The 23,151-nt window shown below is 39.5% G+C and overlaps 1 protein-coding gene across 1 annotated transcript; it reads right to left on the bottom strand.

The window, feature by feature from the left end:
• Nucleotides 1–1,357: 1,357 nt before the first annotated feature.
• On the bottom strand, nucleotides 1,358–21,724 carry myh9a (myosin, heavy chain 9a, non-muscle). Its single transcript, XM_081380682.1, has 41 exons — nucleotides 21,477–21,724; nucleotides 17,641–17,972; nucleotides 17,022–17,178; nucleotides 16,880–16,907; nucleotides 16,687–16,780; nucleotides 15,954–15,974; nucleotides 15,454–15,546; nucleotides 15,301–15,364; nucleotides 15,072–15,170; nucleotides 14,731–14,874; nucleotides 13,888–13,983; nucleotides 13,432–13,703; nucleotides 13,182–13,355; nucleotides 12,867–13,040; nucleotides 12,435–12,549; nucleotides 11,934–12,124; nucleotides 11,699–11,820; nucleotides 11,446–11,515; nucleotides 11,200–11,360; nucleotides 10,151–10,259; nucleotides 9,934–10,065; nucleotides 9,605–9,811; nucleotides 9,342–9,479; nucleotides 8,897–9,020; nucleotides 8,523–8,694; nucleotides 8,162–8,374; nucleotides 7,817–7,961; nucleotides 7,380–7,586; nucleotides 7,144–7,248; nucleotides 6,806–6,958; nucleotides 6,420–6,668; nucleotides 5,866–6,078; nucleotides 4,669–4,881; nucleotides 4,399–4,560; nucleotides 4,099–4,227; nucleotides 3,862–3,950; nucleotides 3,602–3,725; nucleotides 3,286–3,494; nucleotides 2,989–3,097; nucleotides 2,581–2,753; nucleotides 1,358–2,436 (listed from the first exon to the last, which is right to left on the bottom strand). Exons 2-41 carry the CDS (start codon nucleotides 17,965–17,967, stop codon nucleotides 2,328–2,330), a joined length of 5,886 nt encoding a protein of 1,961 aa, XP_081236808.1. The 5' UTR covers nucleotides 17,968–17,972; nucleotides 21,477–21,724; the 3' UTR covers nucleotides 1,358–2,327.
• Between the last annotated feature and the right edge of the window lie 1,427 nt (nucleotides 21,725–23,151).

Genomic DNA, 23,151 nt, shown 5'->3' with positions numbered 1-23,151 from the left:
AATAATGTAACAAGGACAAAGCATGTAAACTGCGTTGTTTAGAATTGAATGGATCGCAAATAGATCCGAATGAAGAAACGTACAAAACCATAGTAGAAATGGATGGGCCCGGACCTAAAATGTAGCGCCGCGGCTGGTGTGTGTGTGTGTGTGTGTGTGTGTGTGTGTGTGTGTGTGTGTGAGAGAGAGAGAATGTTTGTTCCACTTTACATTTATGGTGTATTCTATTTGTTTAGATTTATGTGGGATTTAATCATTTTAAATTAATCTCAACTGTGAAATGGACAAAAACAAAATTATACATAGGCTACTTTCAGACCAATTAAATCAAACCCAGGTTTTTTTGTGTGTTTAGACAAATAATGTAACAAAAGTCACAAAATTCCATGACACTGAGATATGTTTTTTTTGAATGAGGGGAAATATCAAATGAGATCCAAACAGAACCCAAAGACAACATGATGGTTTAAGAAATATTCATTTTAAACTAAACCAAAACCAAATCTTTTTCTCAGTGTCATGGAATTTTGTGACTTTTGTTACATTACCTACATCTGTAGAGGATGTACTGTCATCAACTTGCTGCGCGAGCATCAGGTCCTCCACAATTTCACCAACTACCTCCATTGTTTAAAATAAATCGGCGTCTGTCTGTTCAGGGCATCACCTCTTAACCGTCGACTGTGAGTGACGTCACGTCCCAACACGAACACGCCCCATAGCATAATCCCACCCTTGACGCTGATTGACAGGTTTCCGTGTAAGGCATCGGAAATGGAAATACTAAGGGAATTGCGATTTCATTTGAGTTTTGGCTGGCTACATACGCGACGCTGAGAAAGTGAAAAAGCAGACTTGGTAATTGAAATTGCTATTTAAATATGACAGGGTCAAGACTCGTTAGATATGGGAAACACAGTTGCAAACGGACTTTGCATTTCCATTTTAAATTTGGCAGTCACTGTGCGTTCGCTTAAACGAAAATGCAAACGGTAATGCGCGATTTGCATTTGCGTTTGGATTATGTCACATTTTATGCGTCCACAATTTGAAAACGCAATTGCAAATACAATTTGCAATTCCTTTTGAATAATGTCCGGAATATCATTCCATATACATTCATTCACAAATTTAATAAAGTAGTACATTCATTACAGAAACAGCCTCTGTAGAAAGAGCCTGGTGTTTTTCCTCATGGATAAGTCCTTCTAAGGTTTTAACCTACACAACACAGAACTTTAACCATTAGTTCACTGCATTCACTAAAAAAAAAAAACAAAAAAAAAACTTTGAACCAGTTACCAAAATCGATTGTCTTTAATGAAATACTGTGTTTGGAGAAATATTAGGGGTAAAATTGAGAGTACAAAAGACAAAACTTTAATCAGAAGCAATTAAATCATGTGACATTAAAAGTGAGAGGAAAATAATTTCAATTGTTCCAAATACAGTCAGTACACTACAATTTCACTGGAAGTTTGACAATTTTTAGGTCTATCACATCTATTACAAACATACAGAAAAAGGGGGAGTGTAATGCTAGCAAAAATACTGTATGAAAGAGAGGCATGTTAGCAAATGCACTTGAAAAGTACCACAAATAAAAAGTTGACATAATTTTACACACCCACCACCAAAAGTGTGACCTTCAAAACACCATGCAATAATTAAAAAAAAAAGAAAATAACTTGCAAATAATTCGTATTAATGTGGCATACAAGTCTTGAGTGAGAACTCACAAAACAAACAATTTATGTAATTAAGGCAAACAGTGTTAATTTTGAACCACGAGGTGGAAGTGACAGTGAAATAAAAGGCTTCATTGGTGCTGAAGTGCTCTTGAAACAAAACTGCTGGAAGATGAATCTCTCTTTGATGGGTAATATCTTGCAAATCTTGGATTACGTAATATTACAAAAGGAAATTTCTTCCCATTATCAATTATAAAAATTTCCAAACATTTAATTTAACTTTGTAAATGGATAAATACTCCCATGTAAAATATAAATAGCCAATATTTATTCAAGGCATTTCAAGGCAGTTATCAACAGGGTAAAATAGATTAGGCCGAATGAACAGTTGCAGTCTCATTGGAAAGTTAAATGGCTTTTTTTTTTTTTAGTCTTGAATGCAAATTTAGTCTAATGGCTCAGATAATTGTTTGGCCCAAAAACTGCTTTAAAACATTGAAAATTGCAGTGAAACCCCCATTAATGATACAGTTGCCTTCAGAGCATTCAAAAATCATTTAGACAGACAAGACAAGCTTGGAGGAAAATAATAGCTCATCTGGTACACCAATGGGCTCAGCTTTCACACACTGAAATTTACTCAGGAGTTGGCTCGGATCCCTCACTTTTCAGATCGTTCTCATCATCACTTTCCACACCAGCGCGTCCAACTGCACGGCGTACGTTGACAGTGAAATCTCCTCGCCTGGAGAAGACATAAGTTTTACATAAACACTAAATATGTGGCATAGAAACGTACAAATGTTTCAGACGGATTTGTCAGTAAGTTTAAAAGTGATGTTTGCAGAGAAATGATGCCATGACTATCACGAAGCAGCGGATTACACACCTGAGTTTGTTCTTTAGGGTGCTGACCTCTCGGTTCATAGCATTAGCAGACTCCGTGGCATCTTCCAGCTCTCTCTGCATCTTCCTGCGGGAGGCATTAGCTCGAGCCGCTTCCTCCTCGGTCTCCTCTAGCTGCCTCTTCAACTGCTTCATACGAGTGTTCAGCTTCTCAGACTGACAGAGGAAGATTTCATTATGAACTGCACTCTAAATACAAGGTTACCTTACCACGATACTTAAATTTCAGATTAAAACAACAATGGCAACAAACCGGACATGGAATTTAAATTTATTGTACAGTTGTTGTTTTTTTAAAGTGCATTATCAAATCGTCACCATTTGAGAAATTTCCTCTTAAGATCAAATGAAGAACAAGCTTATTGCATTTTAAATGCAGTTCAAAACCCACCTCATTTTTGAATTGATCAGCATTGCGTCTCTCATCCTCAACCTGCAGTAACAGCTCTTTGAGTTTCTTCTCCACACGTCGCACCTGTTTAGTGGACTGCTGCCTCTCCCTGAAGAGTTAAGCACAGAGACATAGAAGGGTCACTGAGGAAGGTTATTAACAAAGACCTTTTACTGGGGAAATTGAGGTGCTCTATAGTCTATACTATAGCGGATATCCATGTAGTATCCCCCAGTCCCTGTGGAGTATGAAAGTTGCTTCTAATAATCTACACAAACCATCTCTACCATTACTCACTTCATCTCAATATCCAACTGCTCTTCGAGCTGTGGGATCTTGGCCTCCAGTGCAGCAATGGTGGACTTGTACTTGCTCTTTACAGCCACTTCCAACTCCTGAAGCTTCTGCTTTAGGTCCTTGTTCTGGCGGTCCAGCTGAGAGCGCAAACCCTCCAGACGCTGGCTATTACCACGCTCTGCAGTCAACTCCACTGTAACCTGTTCAGCCTGTGGTTCAAATGAAATAAAGCCATTAGCAGCAGAGCATCATGAACATATGATAGCTGAAATTGGGAAGACTTTGGATGAGTCTCATTAAGCTCCTAGTACTCTACCTGCAGTGTTGCTTTCTTCAGTCGATCATTGACCAGCTCCACGTTGAGATGTTCTTCCTCAAGTTCCTCCTCAAGCTGAGCAATACGTGCCTCAATTCTTCTCCTCTCATCACTGCTCAGTGAGCTGACAGAGAAGGAAAAAGCACATTTAAACCACTCAACACTAAAAGATACCCAATATACTTTGATTTTCTAGGACTAACTGTTTGGTGCATGATACCCTACCAGACAACACATCACAATAGCAGCAGGTAACTCACTTCTTAGAATTCTGGCTATTGATCTCATCCTGTAGCTCATCTCGTTCTTGCTGGATTTGTCTCTTTGCTCTGTCAGCAGCAGCCAGATCCTACAGAGATAAAAAGGGAAACATTTTCCACATGCCTAATTCTTCCATAAAGAATCCTTTCAGTCTAAACGAACACTCAAATTTACACTAGAATTCATTTCTAGTTGCAGTACAATTCTGATCCAACCTGAAAAAGTACAAGACAAACCTCATGTAGCTGAATGACCTCAGCCTCCATGCTCTTGATCTTGCGCTCGTTTTCTTTGGCCTGGTTAAGAACTTCGTCTCTGGATAGACGCAGTTCCTCAAACTCTCTCATCTGTTCTTTCATCTGGGCCTGCAAAACAAAAGAGGGAATGTTCATGCATTAAATGTTTATGTACTCCAATTGCAATTTTATTCATCAGGCAAAAGTAGAGACCTGATCTCTGGTTCTAGAAACCAAAAATCCCCACCAATTTAATACAAAAGTAATGCCCATGCAGAATGTGTATGTGTAGTTTCTTACCTGTAGTTTCTTGAGCTGTTTGAGGGCCTCATCCCGAGCCTTGTTGGAAGAGTCGATCTGAGCAGCCAACTCTGACAGATCCAGCTCAAGCTTCTTGCGCACAGATACGGCCTGAACCCGCTGTTTCCGCTCATCCTCAAGCTCCATCTCCATCTCACGCACCTAACATAATTACAATATCAGTAGTTTGTGCATTATTTCCCTGTTACCCAACATTTATCAGCATCTCATAGATTAACATTGTTCTGCATTGGGCAGGTGAGCACATACCTGTTTGACTAGCTGCTTCCGTTTCTCCTCACCCTGCTCATCTCTAGCCTGCAGGTCTCGGTCAAACTGAGCCTTCATGGCCTGCATGTTGACCTCCAGACGCAGCTTGGCATCTTCCGTGAGCTGCAGTTCATCCTCCAACTCCTCTAGCTGAGTCTTCATTTCCTCTAACTGCTGTTCCATTCCTCGCTTGGCCCGCTCAAGCTCATGCACCTTAACAGAAAAGAACAAAAGTTTGAGCACAACTAAGATAAGTGGTAAGAATTGTCCTTATTAGCAAATTGTTGCCAAAGCACACCGGATGAGAGTGCTATATTTGCCCACCAGTCAGACATAATGAATCTTACCTCATACAAAAAAAAATAAACATTCTGGTTTACCACAATGAGCTAGACCTTCAGAGACTATACATTTTATTTTAAATGCGAGGCGGAAGACTTTAAAGATTTCATAATCCTCAAGGAATAATTACATATTTAAACTTTAATTTAACAGATACTTTGTTTATATCTTGGCTTGTAGACATTAGCTCTGTTCCAAAACAGTTAGCATGCTCAAAAGCTATTTTTTACTCTTGAATAAATTAACAGTTGAACCATTCGAATAAGTCATTTTTGGTATTGAAAGAAATGTACTTATTTCTTTCTCAACCTGCATTCACTGAAGATCAAAAGTCTTTTGGTCAATTTACAGCAATGTCTAGTCTAGAAGCTTTGGAACAGAGCTGTGGTCTTAAAGTCGCCCTGTGGTAAAAATCAAGCTTTTAACGTTGTTTAAATGTCTATGTGGTGTTTTCAATATGCTTTAAGACAAACCATGTGCAAATTCATAAGGTCAACACCACCATTGAGTATTTTCTCCTTAAAACTGCAGTGAACCAAAGACAGTCTCAAACATGGTTTGAAATCGCTGGTGTTTCTGAAGTCACAAACTACCTTGTAACCAATCACGTCAACGTGTGATCGTCAATGAGTGAATCTCTGAGCTGGTGTGAGTGGAGGCGGGGCTAATTTGCATATTCATAGAACTGCATATACTAAATGAGGCAGTTCCATTCAAGCCATTTTAAGGCATGAAAAAATAAAATGACAGAAACTTTTAAGTGTGTCATTTTGGTGATCAAGGATGAGTTAAGGGATAAAACTGACTACAGGGGGACTTTAACACATTCACACATGTAATGCTTGTTTCACATACACTCTTGCCAGCGTCATCCTTAGATGACATCAGGTCCTCCATCTCAGTTTTGAGCTGCTTGTTGACCCGCTCCAGTTCGTCCTTCAAATCAGTAATAGCCTCCAGCTCTCGGGTCAGAGTCAGAGTTCTGGTCTCCTTTTCACGGGCCTCTGCCTCGGCACGATCCCTTTCCTCAGCGTACTTCAGAGAGATACTCTTCTCCTCTGCCAGCATCTGCACAAATTGTGGTATTTTATCACAAAGGACTGCTAGACTGTGAAGGTGATCAAAAATGATTTTGAGATCTTTGTTACACTGTAATTATACATTTAAGTATTGAGTAATATTAAGTAACTACATGTACTGACACTATGGTTAGAATAGGTTTGGGGTTAGTTGCATGAAATTATGCATAATTTATAGTTATTACTATAGTTACTGCATGTAACAATGACACTAAAATAAGGAGTTACCAATTATTTTTTTTATAACTTCTAGAAAACACCAAGTTGCAGCATTTGAAATACCCTATGACACATGTTCTGCTCTATTTACAGGCAAATAGTGTTCTCTACCTGGTCAAACTTTTTCTGCTTGCGTTCCAGCTCCTGAACGGTCTGACGCAGATGATCTTGGTCTACCAGGACATCATCTAGCTCCCGCTGTAGACGGGTCTTGGTCTTCTCCAGTTTATCGTAGCCAGCATTCCTTTCCTCCAACTGCTGCATGATGCCTTCCACCTCTCTCTGCAATTTCTTTTTCCCATCCTCCAAGCTCTCCAGGCTTTGGGCCTCTTGCTCAACCTTTTTCTTCATCTCTGCCAACTGAAACAAACCAAAAAAAACAGAATAACATTTCTAACCTAAAAATCTAAGTGGAATAAGAAAGTTCTCGAACACAAACTGGTCCTAGGCCAGCATTATCCACCAGAACGTGTCCACCGACTCAAGGGCACACACACCTGAGCTTGAGCAGTGTACAGCTGCTTCTCGACATTTTTCTTGCTCTCCTCTTCCTCCTCCAGCATCTCTTTCAGGTTGTTCTGTTCATCCTCCATTTGCCGAAGACGAGTAGAGAGCGCAAGCTTCTGCCTGGTCTCCTCCTCCAACAACGCCTAACCACATAGGAAAACAATATAAACAATTCAGAATGAAATCTTATTTTTACCTGCAACATCTGAGAGTAGCCCAACATTTTAGGGCAAGCAGGAACTACTTGTGACCAACAGTACAATCACTCAGCAAGCTCCAGTGATAAGTGTCTGTGAATGATGCACTATAGTGTATGACCAAGTTGTACCTGCGTGTCTTTAAGTTGAGATTCAACAGTAGAACAATCTTTGGCAGCTTTGATGGATTTGCTCTCCACCTTGCTTAGGGTTCCCTGAAGAGCATCAAGCTCCACCTACACATAAAAAAAAATATATAATTATATTGTATTGTGTGCATTAGAGTAGGCACACGTTTGCTCTAAATGGATCTCAGATGGGAGATTTTTATACTTTGATGTATAATTGCAAATTTTAGTCTCAATACCTGCATTTTAGCCACTTTATCAGCCAGTTCCTGTTTGTGTCTCTCACTCTCTACGTGTTTGACTTGCAGCTCCTGGAGCTGTGATTCAGCTTTCTTCCTGCGGTGCTCAGACTCATTTTTACCTTGGGACACTGACTGAAGTTCAATCTGAAGCTCATTGCGTTCACTCTCCAGAGCCTGTTTAGCTTTTTCCACAGATGCTTTATTCTGAGGGACACAACAGTGAGTGTAAGTTAACACTTTTCTAGAAAGTTTGATTTTGTGGGTGGAAAGAAAATGTACACTTCTCAGAGAGACTGAAGTTGTAATAATTGCAGCACCTTTTTAAATGACAAATCAAAGGATCAGCAATTTTTTTTTGCAAGATTTCCATTCCCTAATTATTAAAGCAGCACAGTTAAAAGCATCAATGCTTTAGGAGAGGCACATGGTCTCACCCTCTTGGACTGTTCAAGCTGTTCATTGAGCTCTTCAAAGGCCTGGTTGTGTTTCTGTCGCACTTCACCTAGCATCTGTTCATGTGAACGAGCCTCATCTTCCAAAGTCTTCTTCAGCAGAGTCACTTCAGTCTCTCTCTTTGCCCTTCAGACAGGAAGAAAAGCATTTTTAAAATGATCTAGGACATTGCAATGCCTTAACTTTCCCATAAGAATGACATGTTACCCTTGTGTAATTACCAGCCAGAATTTGACCACAAAACAGTTTTAAATTTGTATCTTTGGAAATGAAGAAACAAGTCGTTGCAAATAAGTCAAGCCCAGTCAGTTTCCCTCATGGCTGACCTGAGTTCTTGCTGAGCAGCAGTAGAGTCCAGCGTGTCCTCAAGTTCTGTCTTCAGAGCTTCCAGCTCCTCTCCCAGGTCCCTGCGATGTTTCTCGGCTTTAGCACGGGCAGCTTTCTCCAGCTCCAGATCTTCCTGCAACTCTGAGAGCTGGGCCTCAAGCTCACGAATGTTTTTCTGGGCAGCATTCTTCAGAGCAGCTTCCTCTTCAATCCTACAACAAAAAACAAACAAATTACAAAATGTAGCTAGAGCAAAAACCCAATTAAGGTAAAAATTGTTAAGACATCGAAGTGGAAGTGGCAGTGAGGGACAGTTAAATGAAAACCTCAAATTACAGCTAACATAATCGTTTCACTCACCTTGCGAGTGCAGCCTGGAGCTCTTCCTCTTTCTTGGCCAGCTGGGCGCGGAGCTCTGCAATCTGAGCCTGCAGCTCTGCGATCTGATCATGCAGCTCTGTAGAGTCGCCCTCCAGCTTTCGCCTGTTCTTCTCCAACTCTTGCCTCGTCTTCTCTTCCTTCCTTAAACGATCTGAGAAAGTGAAGGAGAGATGTGAACAATTAAGGTGTATGGATATGTAGCAAAGAGAACACTGCAACAATTCGTTGTTGCTGCAAATACAGCAATAAAGAGATACTCAAGTTTTTGTCATCCGCATTCTTGGGCTGGCTTTAGACGTGTGTCTTCAAAATCCTGCTTCATAATTATTTGAGGGTCGTGAATATATACTTACCCTCCAGGTCAGTAATCATTGCCTCATGTTTGTTCTTGAGTTTCTGCAAACTCTTGGATTTCTCTTCCTCTTCAGTCAGGTTAGTGGTGAACTCAGAGACTCTCTCCTCCAGCTGCTTTTTCTCCTGTAAAGATCAGATACCCACATACAATCATCACTATCAGGACAAGCAGCACTAAATAGATTTTGCAGCAGATTATGCAGTCATGCAGGCAGGTAGAAGAGGTGAACCGTTTCCACGTGTAATAAAAACACTTTCAGGAGAAAGATATTGTAATAGTTAAATACTACAACATTTGTGTAGCATTAATTGAATTGTTCGGGGCAAGAATCACAAAACCATATTTTGATTCCCCCAATTTCTGAAATGTGGACTTGAAACTACTTCATTGTTGATTCATGTCTAGAACACATCTGATTAAGGCAGAACACATTCTTGTCAGACCTTGGAAAGTTTGGCGTTTTGGTCATCAAGAATCATAATGTCCTCCTCAATCTTCTTCAGCTTGGAATCCATGGTGACTTTCTCCAATTGCAGCTTCTGTCTGGCAGCCTCTTCTTCATCCAGTTGCTGCTCCAGATCCTGAGAAAGGATTTAAGGTTCTTCAATTACAATTGAACACAAATCAACTAACTTTGTATGAAGCTCTAAACATATTTAGAGTTTGCATTTGAGAGGTCAATTTCATTCATCAAACTTCCTCTCACCGAAATGTTCTGTTGCATCTTCTTCTTCTCCGTATGAAACTGTGTGACTCTCTCCTCCTCTTCCTCCAAGCGGGACTCCAGGTCATGCAGGACATCCTCCAGCTCATGCAGGCGTGTAGCAAGACGTGCCCTCATCTCTTCAGCCTCTTGACACAGTTCGATCTCCGCCTGCAACTGCTCCTGAAGAGCCATCTTCTCTACATTTAACTGTTACAGGGAATAACAATGAAACGTTTATGGACACCAAGATAATAAAGAGTCATCTTGTAGTGAAAAAAAAAAAAGTGAAAAAAAATAAATAAAAAATAAAAAAGATAAACCATACATACCTGTTGTTGTTTGGTCTCAAACTCCTTCAGCTGGTCTTCAGCCTGCTGCTGTCTCTCCTTCATCTTGACCAACTCTTCCTCCCTAGCGACCATTTCCTCTTCTTGTCTGGTCACCTGCAGTAAAGGCTTTACCTGAAGAAAGAAAAGTGGAGACATTGCTTTCAGATCTCTGGTTGACCTCTAATAAACATACAGATTTTTGAACCTATATGTGTACCTTGGTAAAGAGTCGCCACCAATGCCAATTTCTGAGTTTCAAATAGGCTGCACAGTTCCTCTGGATCACCCTCATGGCATTCAGCTGCTGCTGCCTCTTAGCAAAGGCTCTATGTAAAACAAACCTTAAGTTGTCAGTCTAACAGTCCTGTTTAAATTAACATCTCACAGACATCTTCAGTCATCTATCATACAAGACAACCTTTCAGAGTCATTTAGAAATTATCAGCCAAGGTTGCAAACACAGACCATCATTTTTAGTGCTTCAAATCTCTCCTAGCTGTGGTGTCCTGGAAAACTGATCTGTATAGACCCTTTTACAGTTGGTAAACACGGTGACGTATTTGTGTGGGCGGAGCTTAGCTGGAGGCAGAAAGATCCCTCTGGCCGCTTCACTAACGTTAGTTTGCAAGTTTTGTTAGCTTGTTTTTTAACAATGACTGGAGAAAATCCGATTTTGTCTTAATGTGCAAGGTCACTCACTGTACAGGATGCCGATTGTTATTTGCAAAAGTTAATTTTAACGGACGGAACCAGATGACCGTACACGCTCAGTCAATGGACGAACTGACAGGATTAATGTTAACGCTACCTCCGGTTGAGTGGCCTGACTTCTACACCTACCCGATAGAGAAACTGAGGGTAAAGAGAAACTGAGGACATATAAATATATTTAGATGCCTATAATAATATAACTATGTGCTGAATGGTCATGTAAAGACTTGTGTGGTTCAATCCGCAGTTCTGCCTAGCCAGCGCCAAGACGACAATGTAAAGAGTGACACTACGGTGCAATTTTAATGATATGAATATTTTCTAGAAATAAAAATTCCAGATACAGCATACTCATTTTTCATTGATTCTTGCACCCAAGAACACAACAAGATGACTTTTAATAATAAAAATAATAATTTAAGCTCCTTATTATGTAGCCGAATCTGTGCTGGTTTGTATTAACCGCCTCCAGTTTTCCGTTTGTTTTGCCTCCAGCTAGCGCCGTGACGTAGGCGCAAAAGGGGTCTATAAATGTATACGTTTAAATACATCTACCTCCTAGCAACATAGCCTCTACACCAGGCCTGGAAGGTGATGATGACATCAGTGATCTTCATATCTCGCTCCTCTTCCAGGTGGGCAAGAACGCCAGCCCTGAAGAACACTTTACTTTGACCTATACGGTACAAGTTTGAATCCAGCTCCAGAGCCTTGATCTGGGAGAGAAAATACATTACAATACATTTTTAAACAAAGGATCAATTATCTTAGAGTTACATAATGGTGTGCATCAACTCTTACCATGAGGACACAGGCCTGCTTCCCATCCATAAAGCCCTTGGGGATGGCATTTGGCGTGAGGATCTCATATCTGAAATTACATTTGAGAAAAATAATTTAGAGAATAGAAGGAATAAGATGATTCAAGAAGTCTATAGATACTAAAGTCAAGCCCTGCATTCTGGGTATGCTTAATTCCCTGCTAAGTAGTATAAAAGCAGTACTACGTCAGACAAGCTGTTCAAATACTCAACATTCATGATAATCCAAATACCTTTGTCTGAACTCTTGGAAGACAATGCGGTTGGGAAACCCTTGTCTACAGATCCGAATTCCCTCTAGAACTCCATTACATCTTAGTTGTTCTAGAACCAGGTTGTGTGCCAATTTACCAGCCTAGAAGAGAAGAGCAGTGACTTAATCGTTAGAGGCCACAAAAGATGCATGAACCACCTGGCTATACAAATGTTTTGAGGATGGGATGGGGTGTAAAGTTGCTCTCTTCACACCTTCTTCTCATGGTTGGGGATTATGCATCGGACAAAGTTAGGATTGGTATTTCTGAGGGTGGTCATCAGATTTGTTAGCTGCTCTTTGTACAGTTGTCCTACTGTACGGAACATTCCCTTACGAGTCTTGACGGCTCCATGCAATGATTCAGCCATTCCAGCTACCTTGTCTAATCCCACAATTCGGTCCACTGATGAAAAAAACAAAAATAAAAAACACATTATGCAGGAAACCAACACAAGAGTGTTTAAGATGACTTTTCATGTTTAATTGTAGAGTCTTTTAGTGTCCAGGATGAACAGTAGCAGACAACCTGCATATTACACATTGGCAGAATCAGACTCACTTTTCTCTATGACGACCTAAAAGCCTGACCAACAAAAGCTCAATGGAGCAGGTGGATTGTCGTCAAAACTTTTTAGACATTACTGACATCTGAAATACTCAAATTAATATTCCTTAAATCAATCTAATGGTTAGTCATCTGCAGAGTCTCATACCATCTTTCCAGAGCTCAGACACAAACTTGTCCACTGACTGGTTAAGCAGAGTTGCCACATTGTCATTCAGAGGGTCCATGTTTTTCATTAGCCATTCAGTAGCCTTGTAATCAACCTGTGGAGGACCAGACAGACACATAAATTATACACTTTTAAAAGAAAAATTCTCCTCTTCAACCCTATTCAGATGGGATTAGATTTAAATGGTGAGGGAAATGTAATGTTCTAGAGCATGTAAAAGTCTAAATAAATTAACTTTTCATACTGTGCTTTATAATATTGTGATGCCTGAATTCAGTTGCCCACCTCAGCAATTTCCACAGACATTGGTTACCAAATATGACTTCATGATAAATATTACAGACGTCCACAGTATCACTTTACCAACAAATGAAGCTAATCCCAGTATTTAAGATACAGAAGAGCTCTTACTTTGCCAGCATAGTGAATGATACAGAAGTCAGCATCATCTTTGAGCTTCTTGGGCTTTTGAAATTTTGGGTTGTTGCCCAGTTCCTGGACTACTTTCTCCACAAAGGATTTGTCTGTGGCTTTGGGAAACCAGCACTCCTCATCCAACAGAGCCAGGATTCCTGGAGGACCATTCTGATGGAAAAAGAGAGAGAGACACCAAGGAATAAAGTTTTTTTTTTTTTTTTTTTTTAAATCAAGGCATGCAGGAGGGTTTGAATTGAGAAAAAAAAAATAAAAAATCTACAAAGTTTGAAGAGAAAAGAATAAACCTACAGGCTTCTCAATGAGTTCAATGCAGGGCTGCAGGTCAAGGCCGAAGTCGATGAAGCTCCATTCAATGCCTTCACGCTGGTACTCCTCCTGCTCCAGGATGAACATGGTGTGGTTGAACAGCTGCTGAAGCTTCTCGTTGGTGTAGTTGATGCAGAGCTGCTCAAATGAGTTCAGCTACAAAGAGAAAAAGGAGTTAATAAAAATTCTAAATCGAGACAAATTTTTGGTTTCTCTCACAACACTTTCACACCTCGAAGATCTCAAATCCAGCGATGTCCAGGATTCCGATAAAAGAAGCACCCTGACGCTTGGTCTTGTCTAAAGCTTTGTTGATACGCATAACCAACCAGCGAAACAGTCTCTCATACGTGGCTTTGGCCAGGGCCTCCACCGCAAACTCAGCCTGTTCCTGAGTCTGAGCCTTCTGAACGCAATCACGGCCCACTTTGATGCGTGGTGTGAGAATGGCACGTGTGAAATCGGTCACATTCATGCCCAAGAGATGGGACACCTTTTGGGCAGCTGATAATAAAAAAAAAAAAAGACATTTAGAGGTCAGAAAAAAAAAGGTTTGATTCCAATCTAGAATAAGCAATATGAATAACAACAGAATGTGCATTCTGCCATTTTTGGTGCAAATACAAGTGCTGGTAATGAAATGAACTTGGGACTAATTTGTAGTGCAAGTTAATGAAGAAAGTGAGACCTGTGTCATCGGGCATGGAGGCTTGGTCAGAGTTGCGTTCCTTCTTAAAACTCATGTTTCCAAGCTGGAGCACAGCAGACACCACCTTCAAAAGACCTGGGACACATTAACAGAACATGCATTACATTTCCTCAGACATGAGGCAATAACAAACACATCACCCCTCAATAAGTTAAACCCCAAACTTCGAGTTCAGTCAAAATACTACAATAGCTATACAGAATAGTTCTCAGCATGAGAAACTGGTGAACTTTCACTCGATTCATGAAAGACATCACAACTTTAGGTGATTAAAGGGGTCATGAACTGGCTTTTTAAAAAAAATATTGTTGTCTGAGGTCAACTTATGACGTTCGCTTAGTTTTTACATTCAAAAACATCAAAATGACCAAGTAGTAGGCTATTTTCTACCCTGGTTTTGAGCCTAGCTCGGTTTTTATAGGCGTGCCGCATTGAAGACTTGGAAGTAAACGCCCACTGCTATGATTGGATAACAGTTTTGCATATTATAGTGAGTTTCATGTAACGCGCGAATCGGTGGCCGGGGCTAAACAGGCAGTGTTGAAGTAGGCGTTGATCATCTTCTGCAGAGGTGGTGTTTGATACCCTTTGACGTCATAGATACCCACTTTGAAAAACCTGTCGTTCACTGTGCCTGGTGTCAATAAAGGCTTTTATTGGACTAACAAGGAAGTTTCAGTTCTGAAACTTACAGGATATTCTTATTGTATAATGACCTCTTATATGTCAAAAGCTTATATGTAAACTAGATTTCTCAGTTAATCACCCCTTTAAACGCACTGCAGAGTGATTACAGATGAAAGTGCCTTTGAGTCTCTATACCTGTCTGCTCCTCCTCAGGGATGCCCATAATCCTGAAGGCATCTATGGTTTCAGCAAACAGTTCTTTATCCTGTTGTCCAGTGATAGTTACATTTCCATTCGACAGGAAACGGTACTTATTGTAGTCCTCTAGGCACAGCTCAGCTGTAGAGTAGAACAAACTCTATAAACTTTCCTTTAGTCCTAGAGCATACTACACTGTCACATGGGTATTCAGCATTAAATTCACATTAAGAAAAGATTTATATGTTCATTTTAACAAAAGGTTGGCCCTAACACTGCATGTATGATTTTAAAGAATTCATAGCTTAAATTTGTTCATTGCATGAAATGGTCCTCACCACGCAATTTGTCTCCTGCTCCTGATAGCAAGTAATAGAAAATATGGAAGGCCCGCTCATCTTTGGCCTGCCTGATCGCACGAGACTTCTCTAACAGATCTGAAAAACGCTTGTTAGGGGATTAACAGAATAAGTCAAACACATTCTGCATGAGCCCTTTAAAATGGCAACAAGCTAACAATACACATTTCAGTTTCCCAAGTGGTGGTTCAGTCAATAAAAAGGATACAGGTCTCAATATTGGCTCCAACGATGTAACCATTGACATCGAAGTTGATCCTGATAAACTTTCCCTGTGAACAACAAGCTCATATTGATTCATGTCGAAGTTTAGTGGAACCCCTTAAAAAGGAGTCAATTGGATCGGTCTGTGCACACTTACAAATCGAGATGAATTATCGTTCTTCACTGTCTTGGCATTGCCAAAGGCCTCAAGAATTGGGTTGGCCTGTAGCAACTGTTTTTCCAACTCACCCTGGCAGACAAATAGTTGATAAAAGGGGATGAGCGCATTTAAAGTTACAACTCACATTTTCAGGAACTAATAGACCATTAGTGAAACAAAGACAACATCTTGAAACAAAGGTACCAAACCATCAATACACAGTAGACCAAGATCACAGATTTGCAAGTGAAAGCTTTGCCGGACTACTGATGCCCATTTTTGCAGGCGAGTACATTCTTCCACTACATCTATAATGCTAAAAACCATACGTGCATTAAACTTTGTTCTACACCAGTGTTAGAATATGCATTAGCCAAAGCAGTTAGGAGACTTTGCAACATAACACCATATAATTAAGCCTGTAGAAAACCAGTCACATGACCAGAGAAGTGGGTGTATACAGCAGGAAAAGTGAAGGATGGTATGGTTGAACTCACATGTGACAGGGTGACACTGCTCTGCAGGATTACAGAGAGAGAAAGAAAGACTCAAAATATGGACACAAAAATGAAGGGGGACTCAAATTTAAAACATTTTCAACCGTATGGGGAAACATTAAACAATTGGATGCTTGCAGTTTTTCAAAAAAGGGCTTTGTTTATTATAAACCAAGAACAAATATGCAGGTATTCATTAGAGATCCCGTGGGAACAGGTCTAGGCCTGATACAGGAATGTGAAAACACAGAATTCTGACTTCCTTGTCCAAATGACAAAGAGAAGAGTATTATACCCCTGTGGGAGGAAGACTTCAACAGGAGGAAAAAAAAAAAAAAAAAAAAAAAAAAAAAAAAAAAGAGGATGAAGAATAGGAAGAGATAAAACTGACATCAACAAAACATTTACCATGAAGTGGGCTGGAGACCGAATAGCTGATATTAAAAATGGATGTGGTCATTTATGAGCAGCTCTGCCATTACAATCAGAACTCGTCTTATCTGGCGGTTGTGCACACAAATCAACATTCACTTGTGATGACTTTTCCACGACGGAATCCATGTAAATGTGTTAATGGCACCTCAGTGCACAAAATATTTGTATATTTGAGTGGAGGGTAAGATTGGGGAATGAAGCAGGTCAGATTCAAACCTCCACAACTCGTGTATGTTGTGAGCACATGCAACACCGGCTGTGCCACAACCCTGAGGAAAAAAAAAAGTATTGTACTCACTTGATCTTTCTTTGTTTTGAAGGATGATGCTACATGAGCAAGGTACTGAATGACTTTTTTGGTGTTTTCAGTTTTTCCAGCACCAGATTCACCCCTGGGGAATAATTTAATTAAAGTTTAAAAGAAGCTACAATGCTGGCCATTTTAATACTATTTTGTTACTGGTATATCACAAGTGCCAAGTCAAGCTTACGTGCACAATATGGACTGATCCTCACGATCTAAAAAAAAAAAAAAAAAAAAAAAAAAGAAGAGAAATCAATTAACTGCTCCATCGCATGAACAGAAGTGCCATTTTGGCCTGAATAATAGCGTCACACAGGGATTGTTCTCACCCTGCATCATACTCCTGTAGGCCGTATCTGTGATGGCGTAGATATGAGGGGGCATCTCATGCCTCTTCTTGCCTTTGTACATCTCTACGATCTCCTCCGTGTAGATGGGCAGATGCTTATATGGGTTTATTACCACACAGAAGAGCCCAGAGTATGTCTGAAACAATGATTTACACATGCCATTCGTCACAAAAAGCACATTCGTTTCAAGCCGACTGACTAATCTTCTTGACAGATACTCACTCTTTATAAACTAACCAATTAAGAACTACAAATATCTTGGCATTAGATTATTCTCATGGTTTAATGGTGCAACTACATGAAACATAATTGTACATTTTCTATATTAGTTTTCTGCACTGTCAAAGTGTTCATTTGTCAACCTACACTCATTTACAACTTTGAAAAATCCCTTTTTACAAAGACTACGTTTTACGAGAAAATACTATTTTAGTCTTCCAAAATTTCACATTTGATTCAATGTTACTTGCAGTTTCTTTGCTAGTAAATTTCACAAATTACAATTTCAAAGTGAAAACTTTGTTTCAAATGTAAATTAAACTATTCTTTGATGCATCAGAACATGCAAAAAAAAAAAAAAAAATCCAGACAGACTTACATAGATGAGCCCCGAGTAGTATCTCTCCCTCAGGTTGTGCAGAACAGACGCTTCATTCAGGCAGGTGAGCTCCGCCATATCCTCCACCTTGCTGAACTTGGGTGGGTTCATCTTCTGGATGTCATCCTTGCTCACCTTGATCTTCTTGCCTGAGTCAGCCAGCTCCACTAGACACTCATCTCCAGTCTCCTCTTTGATGGAGCCGGCCTCAAAGCCGAGCTTCTCTGAGGGAACCCATACCAGCTTCTTAGAGGACCAGTCTGCCTGCGCCAAAGGGTCGTTGACACTGTTGCGGTTGGCATAGAGGAACTTCTCTGCGTCTGACATTTTGACTACGTATGAGAAAGAAAGAAATAGTTTATGGTTGAATTTAATGGACTTTGTGGTTTTAAAGAGTTGCGCAGGATATCACAGTAACACCGAGAATTAAAACCAGCATGACGAGTGACAAAGAAATGAATTTCCTAAGTTGTACACAAACATCTACACAGTGACACCCCTACTTATCCTTAAAAGTAAATTCCTTTAACAACCCCTAATTATAAGAATTCCATTTAATTCCCACACTCATTTCAGAATACCATCAAACTGTGTTTTGTAACTTCAGATCACCAAATACAAGTGCTTGGTAATGTTTGTGTTGGGCTAGAAACCTGTCCGACTAACATGGAAAGTGGTAAAACACAAACAGTAAGTGGGTTTGTGCATGTTAAACATTTTCATGCAGAAATCATGATTCAGCAAACAGTTCACAATTTAGGATCAAATCTACAATCAATTCAAACACCACATTTAAAAATCCCAGATTCCCAAAAATGTTTAGAATTTACAAACACATTTTGTATTATAAATGTATAAGAAAAGTGTCTTGTGAATTCTAAAGAAATTGTGCATGCACAATTTTGTGCACAGAACTATGCATCAATAAAGCAATTATTAGTGACGTAGAGAGCCAGTTTCCATATAACCATAACTTGGAGCATTTATGGTGTCATGCATACACTTAGCTAGTGTGTGTTAAAATTCCTTAACCTACTGTATGCTGATGCAAACATACACAAGACACAAGCTGCTATTGATTTGAAGTGGAGAGAACATCTGCACTGAAGGAGTAATTCCTAAACAAGTTTGGACAGAATTTCATTACCCGCCACGCCCTGCGGAAGACTCCAGAACTCAGAAATTAAGAGTAACATCTTTAAGGATCTTTGTACACTTAAGACATATTCAGATGGCAGATAAGAAACATCATATGAATAATTAATTATGCAAAGTTCCTTTGACAGCAAAGACTAGTTCTTTTCCAAATCTTAAATGGCTAAATCCTAATATACATAATATGAATATCATACCAGTGTTACTCACGAAAATTAAAGATAAGGTATCCCTAACCACCATACAACCTGTTTAACCACCTGAGATAAAAATAATAATAATAAAAAAAAACACACATTGAGCATCTTTTAACAGAATCTGAGATGCTCAAAATGTGCAAACACTTTCCCCACAACATTTTTTATTTGAAATGTCCTTGCAAGTGTCCTTGCAGTCTCATGAGTGTCAAGTCAAATCAGTATCAGTTAAAATTACTGCAATCTGCAAAATTAAATTTTTTGTATACAAGAGAGTTGGTTGCAAAACAGGGCGCAGAAATTCAGTTGAGAATTTGTAATAAGGTTAATGGATAAATGTAATGCAAATAAAATAAGTAATATATAATTCTAAAAAAAAAAAAAGAAACAAAAAAAGAAATATAAATAAGTGCCCTACAGTTAGGATTTCTCTCATGTGACCCAAATATACCCGTCCCTCGGGGGGAGGGAAAGAGAGGCTTCTGGGAGTCAAAGTTCTCTGCCTATTCAGACTATGGAAGTACTTCCTATCAGTGACTTCTAAACTTATTTAAATCTGCCAATTCAACCAGAGTGGGGAAAAAGGCCAACAAGATGCCAAATGAAGTGTGGGAGTACCAATGGCAGCACTTAGAGAGGCATCTAGAAAGTGAAAATGGATGACAACAACACGGCTTTAATGTACCGTTGAGACGAAGGGATAAGGAGATTAGCAGGGTGTCATCTCTGTCTGCAAGTTCATTAGCAGCTCAAATACAGTCACTGTGATTAAATGCAGATGGCCGCACGTGCGCCTGCACATGACATGCACCTTTGTTGGGTTGACCCAACACAGGTTGTCATCCGATTCCAAGAATAAAAAAGGAACTACCTATGAGTGTGTAATATACATTTAAGGGACAAAAGAGTTAATCATAGTTGAGCAAAGAGGAACAAACAGCCATCCGTGACACAACAAAATAGTGAAATGGTTTCTGGAACGTGTCGATATTGAAAAGTTGCTTCACCACACTGACACACTTCCTCTAGCGCTTTAATGCAAGACCTTAGAAGGCAACATGTTAGAGCTTGCTGTCTGAATTTAATAAGTGTAACAGAAGCAGAACCACATAAAACAGCCTGTAACTAGTTTATTATGCTTATTACAATGGAGAAATTCACTCAAATGTGGGCATATTTGGCTAACACAAGACTAAAATATCCATTATGTTTGACCCAAAATCAAGATAAATACACATAATAGAAATATTTTGTGTCAACCTTTATGCCTTTTAATGCCAATTTTATGTTTATTATTATTTAAGGACCATTTTTAGAAAGTAGGTAATTTTTGTATAACTTAAGCTTTTTTGAAATATGCCAAGATCTATGAGGCAAACTAATAAATGGCATTAACTAGCAAAACTGTCTGTGTGTGTGTGTGTGTGTGTGCGTGTGCGTGTGCGTGTGCGTCCTGGTAATCCCTATACATAATGGGGACAAAATGTCCCCCAAAGATGTCAACATCTGAAATCCTTGTGGGGACAGTGTTTTGGTCCTCATGAGCTTATAAATCATAAGTAGTGATGTTTTTTGCAGAAAGTTTTCTGTGATGGGTAGGTTTAGGGGTGTGGGTTAGTGTAAGGGGATAAAATATACAGTTTGTTCAGAATAAAAATAATTTGGTCTATGGAAAGTCCCCATAAAACATGAAAACAATGTGTGTGTAATTTATTTGAAGGGGGTAATGTGTTTTGATAAGATTCACTCTTAAAATGTGAGTTTACCAGTGAGCCTGTCCTGCCGTCACAGTGGTCACCTGCAGTGCCATACCTTATTTTATCCCTCCATCAGCATGTTCTCTCATCCCACTGATCTTGGCTTGTGTTCAATCCTTGCTTATAGATCAAATGCCAACAGCTCTGAGATGAAGTCAACAACAGCAACACAGGAGACGCAATGCTCACGAACAGAGCATTTTATGCAATGCAAGGTGAAACCGCTCTAGTGCAAAAGACCTCACAATGAAATTAAGAAACATTAATGTAACTTTGCAAAGGGCACTGTTGCATAACAGTTAAGGTCTCTTGTTCCGCGTCAGGGCTGAATGTGTGTCCTCAGGGCTGAGCAAATCAGGTCGTGTCTACAGCTAGAAACCGGTCTCAAAGCAAACTAGGCGTGTTGCAAAGAGCAGACAGACAGATCACCTGAACTCACATGCTACTGATAGGGGATTTTCTCGTGCACTCTACTTTACATTATTTTGGGTAACGGTAAAGAAAACAATAATAAAAAAGTAACATGTCATAATATTCTGGTTTGTAATTTGTTTCATGGAGTCTACCTAAATTTAGACTATTAATAACTTTCTTTTGTTTTACTTAGAATATTTGTATCACTTCATCGAGTAGCACAGCTACACGCGCGTGCATGGGCTGATTGTGCAGAACAGGTTCAGGTGCGCGCTCAGGTGAGAATGTGGCTGAATGTTAAAAGTTCACTCACCTCTTTTCCCTCAGGCGCCGTTTGTTGAGAAGACCCAATGCCAAATCCCAATATTTTTTTTCTTAGGAAGAATGACACAGCTGAGACAAATGTATCCGAAAATCTCTGGGGTTTGTGATACTTTCCTGCTTGTTCATCGGCGTCCTGCTCTCTAGTTTCCTCTCACTTCTCTCAGCAAACTCCCTCTGACTCTTAAATCAGCTGTGTGGGCGTGGTTATAAAACGTTGACAAACCCCAATGTCCCGCCCATTTGATTTAGCGCTATGTGTCAATCAAGACATGTGCTTTCATTGATTGGACATTTATTTAGCACCTCCATTATTATGCCAAACAGTGACGTTTGGTTATGACCTTTTACAGTCTATGGTTAAGAGGTTAGGTTTATATATCAAGGAAATAAACATAAGTTTTAGAATTTTAAATTGTTACTTATAAAATATACAAGCAATATGTAGCCTACATACATACGCAAGAAATATGTATAAAGAAATGTAAAAATAATACAAAATAATTAATAGCCTATAATAGATAATACTGGAAATAAACAAAGGAATAAAAAAAAAACGTACACATTTCCATATATTTCCAGTAAATGTTTTTTAAAAATTGTTATGCTGAAAATATAGGCTAATTGGTAATGAAAACAAATGCAAAATAGAAGCATTTTCACCAAGTCTTCTCAAACTTCACTACGGCCTTTGTCAGTTATTCATAACTGTTCATAAAAACGTCATCAAAACTGACTTTACACGCATAATTACTTAAATTACTACACCAATTATACAAAAATCATTATATCTTTTGTAGTTCAGATAAAGTTTATAGAATATTAGCCTAAATGCAGGAAGCTGGAGTGCAGGAAGGCTGGTGAAGGAATGCAGAGATTTGTCTGTACCTGCAACCCCGCAGTGGTTTCCCCTATTTAAAGAGTCTTACTGTGGAGAGAGAGACAGAGAGAGAGAGAGAGAGAGAGAGAGAGAGAGAGAGAGAGAGAGAGAGAGAGAGAGAGAGAGAGAGAGAGAGAGAGAGAGAGAGAGAGAGAGAGAGAGAGAGAGAGAGAGAGAGAGAGAGAGAGAGAGAGAGAGAGAGAGAGAGAGACTAAAGTGAACCTATGCTTTTAACACGAGTCACCCATTGGATATCATAAAATAGAAAACACTGGTCAGGTGACAACTATATGATAAACTGGCCTGTAAACTACTCACATTATCTTCATGGGCGTTTATAGATATTGCATTTTTCTCTGTGTGTCAATCAGGCGTTGTCAGATATGTGCATTTATTACTGTAAATGATGTTGCTGTTATTGACAATTAAGTAAACAGTCCTCCTTTATGGAAAAATCAAAAAAGTCAAAGTTCATGTAGGGTCACAGAGAAGCTCAGACGCTCAGACAACAAATAGATGCATCCAAGTGATCTTATGCTAAATTGAAAGAGCGTTTTATTTTACGGAAAGCAACAAAACAAATGGCCGCAGCAAAACAGATTAAAACCTAGTTTAGGAGGCCCTGAGCACACCGACAAGCATAAGTATGAGTCTACAGGCCTCAGGTGCATGGGCTGATTCTTCCTTATATGGTATGAAAACGACGCAAACACAGTGAAAGAATGAGCTGTAGTTTAGGCAGCAGAGGTTTTGGATTACCCATAATCCCACCCCCTCCTCTACCTTC

This window comes from Scardinius erythrophthalmus (genome assembly GCF_964197995.2).
Source record: "Scardinius erythrophthalmus genome assembly, chromosome: 12".
Taxonomy (NCBI): domain Eukaryota; kingdom Metazoa; phylum Chordata; class Actinopteri; order Cypriniformes; family Leuciscidae; genus Scardinius; species Scardinius erythrophthalmus.
This window is presented reverse-complemented; position numbering and strand designations above follow the sequence as displayed.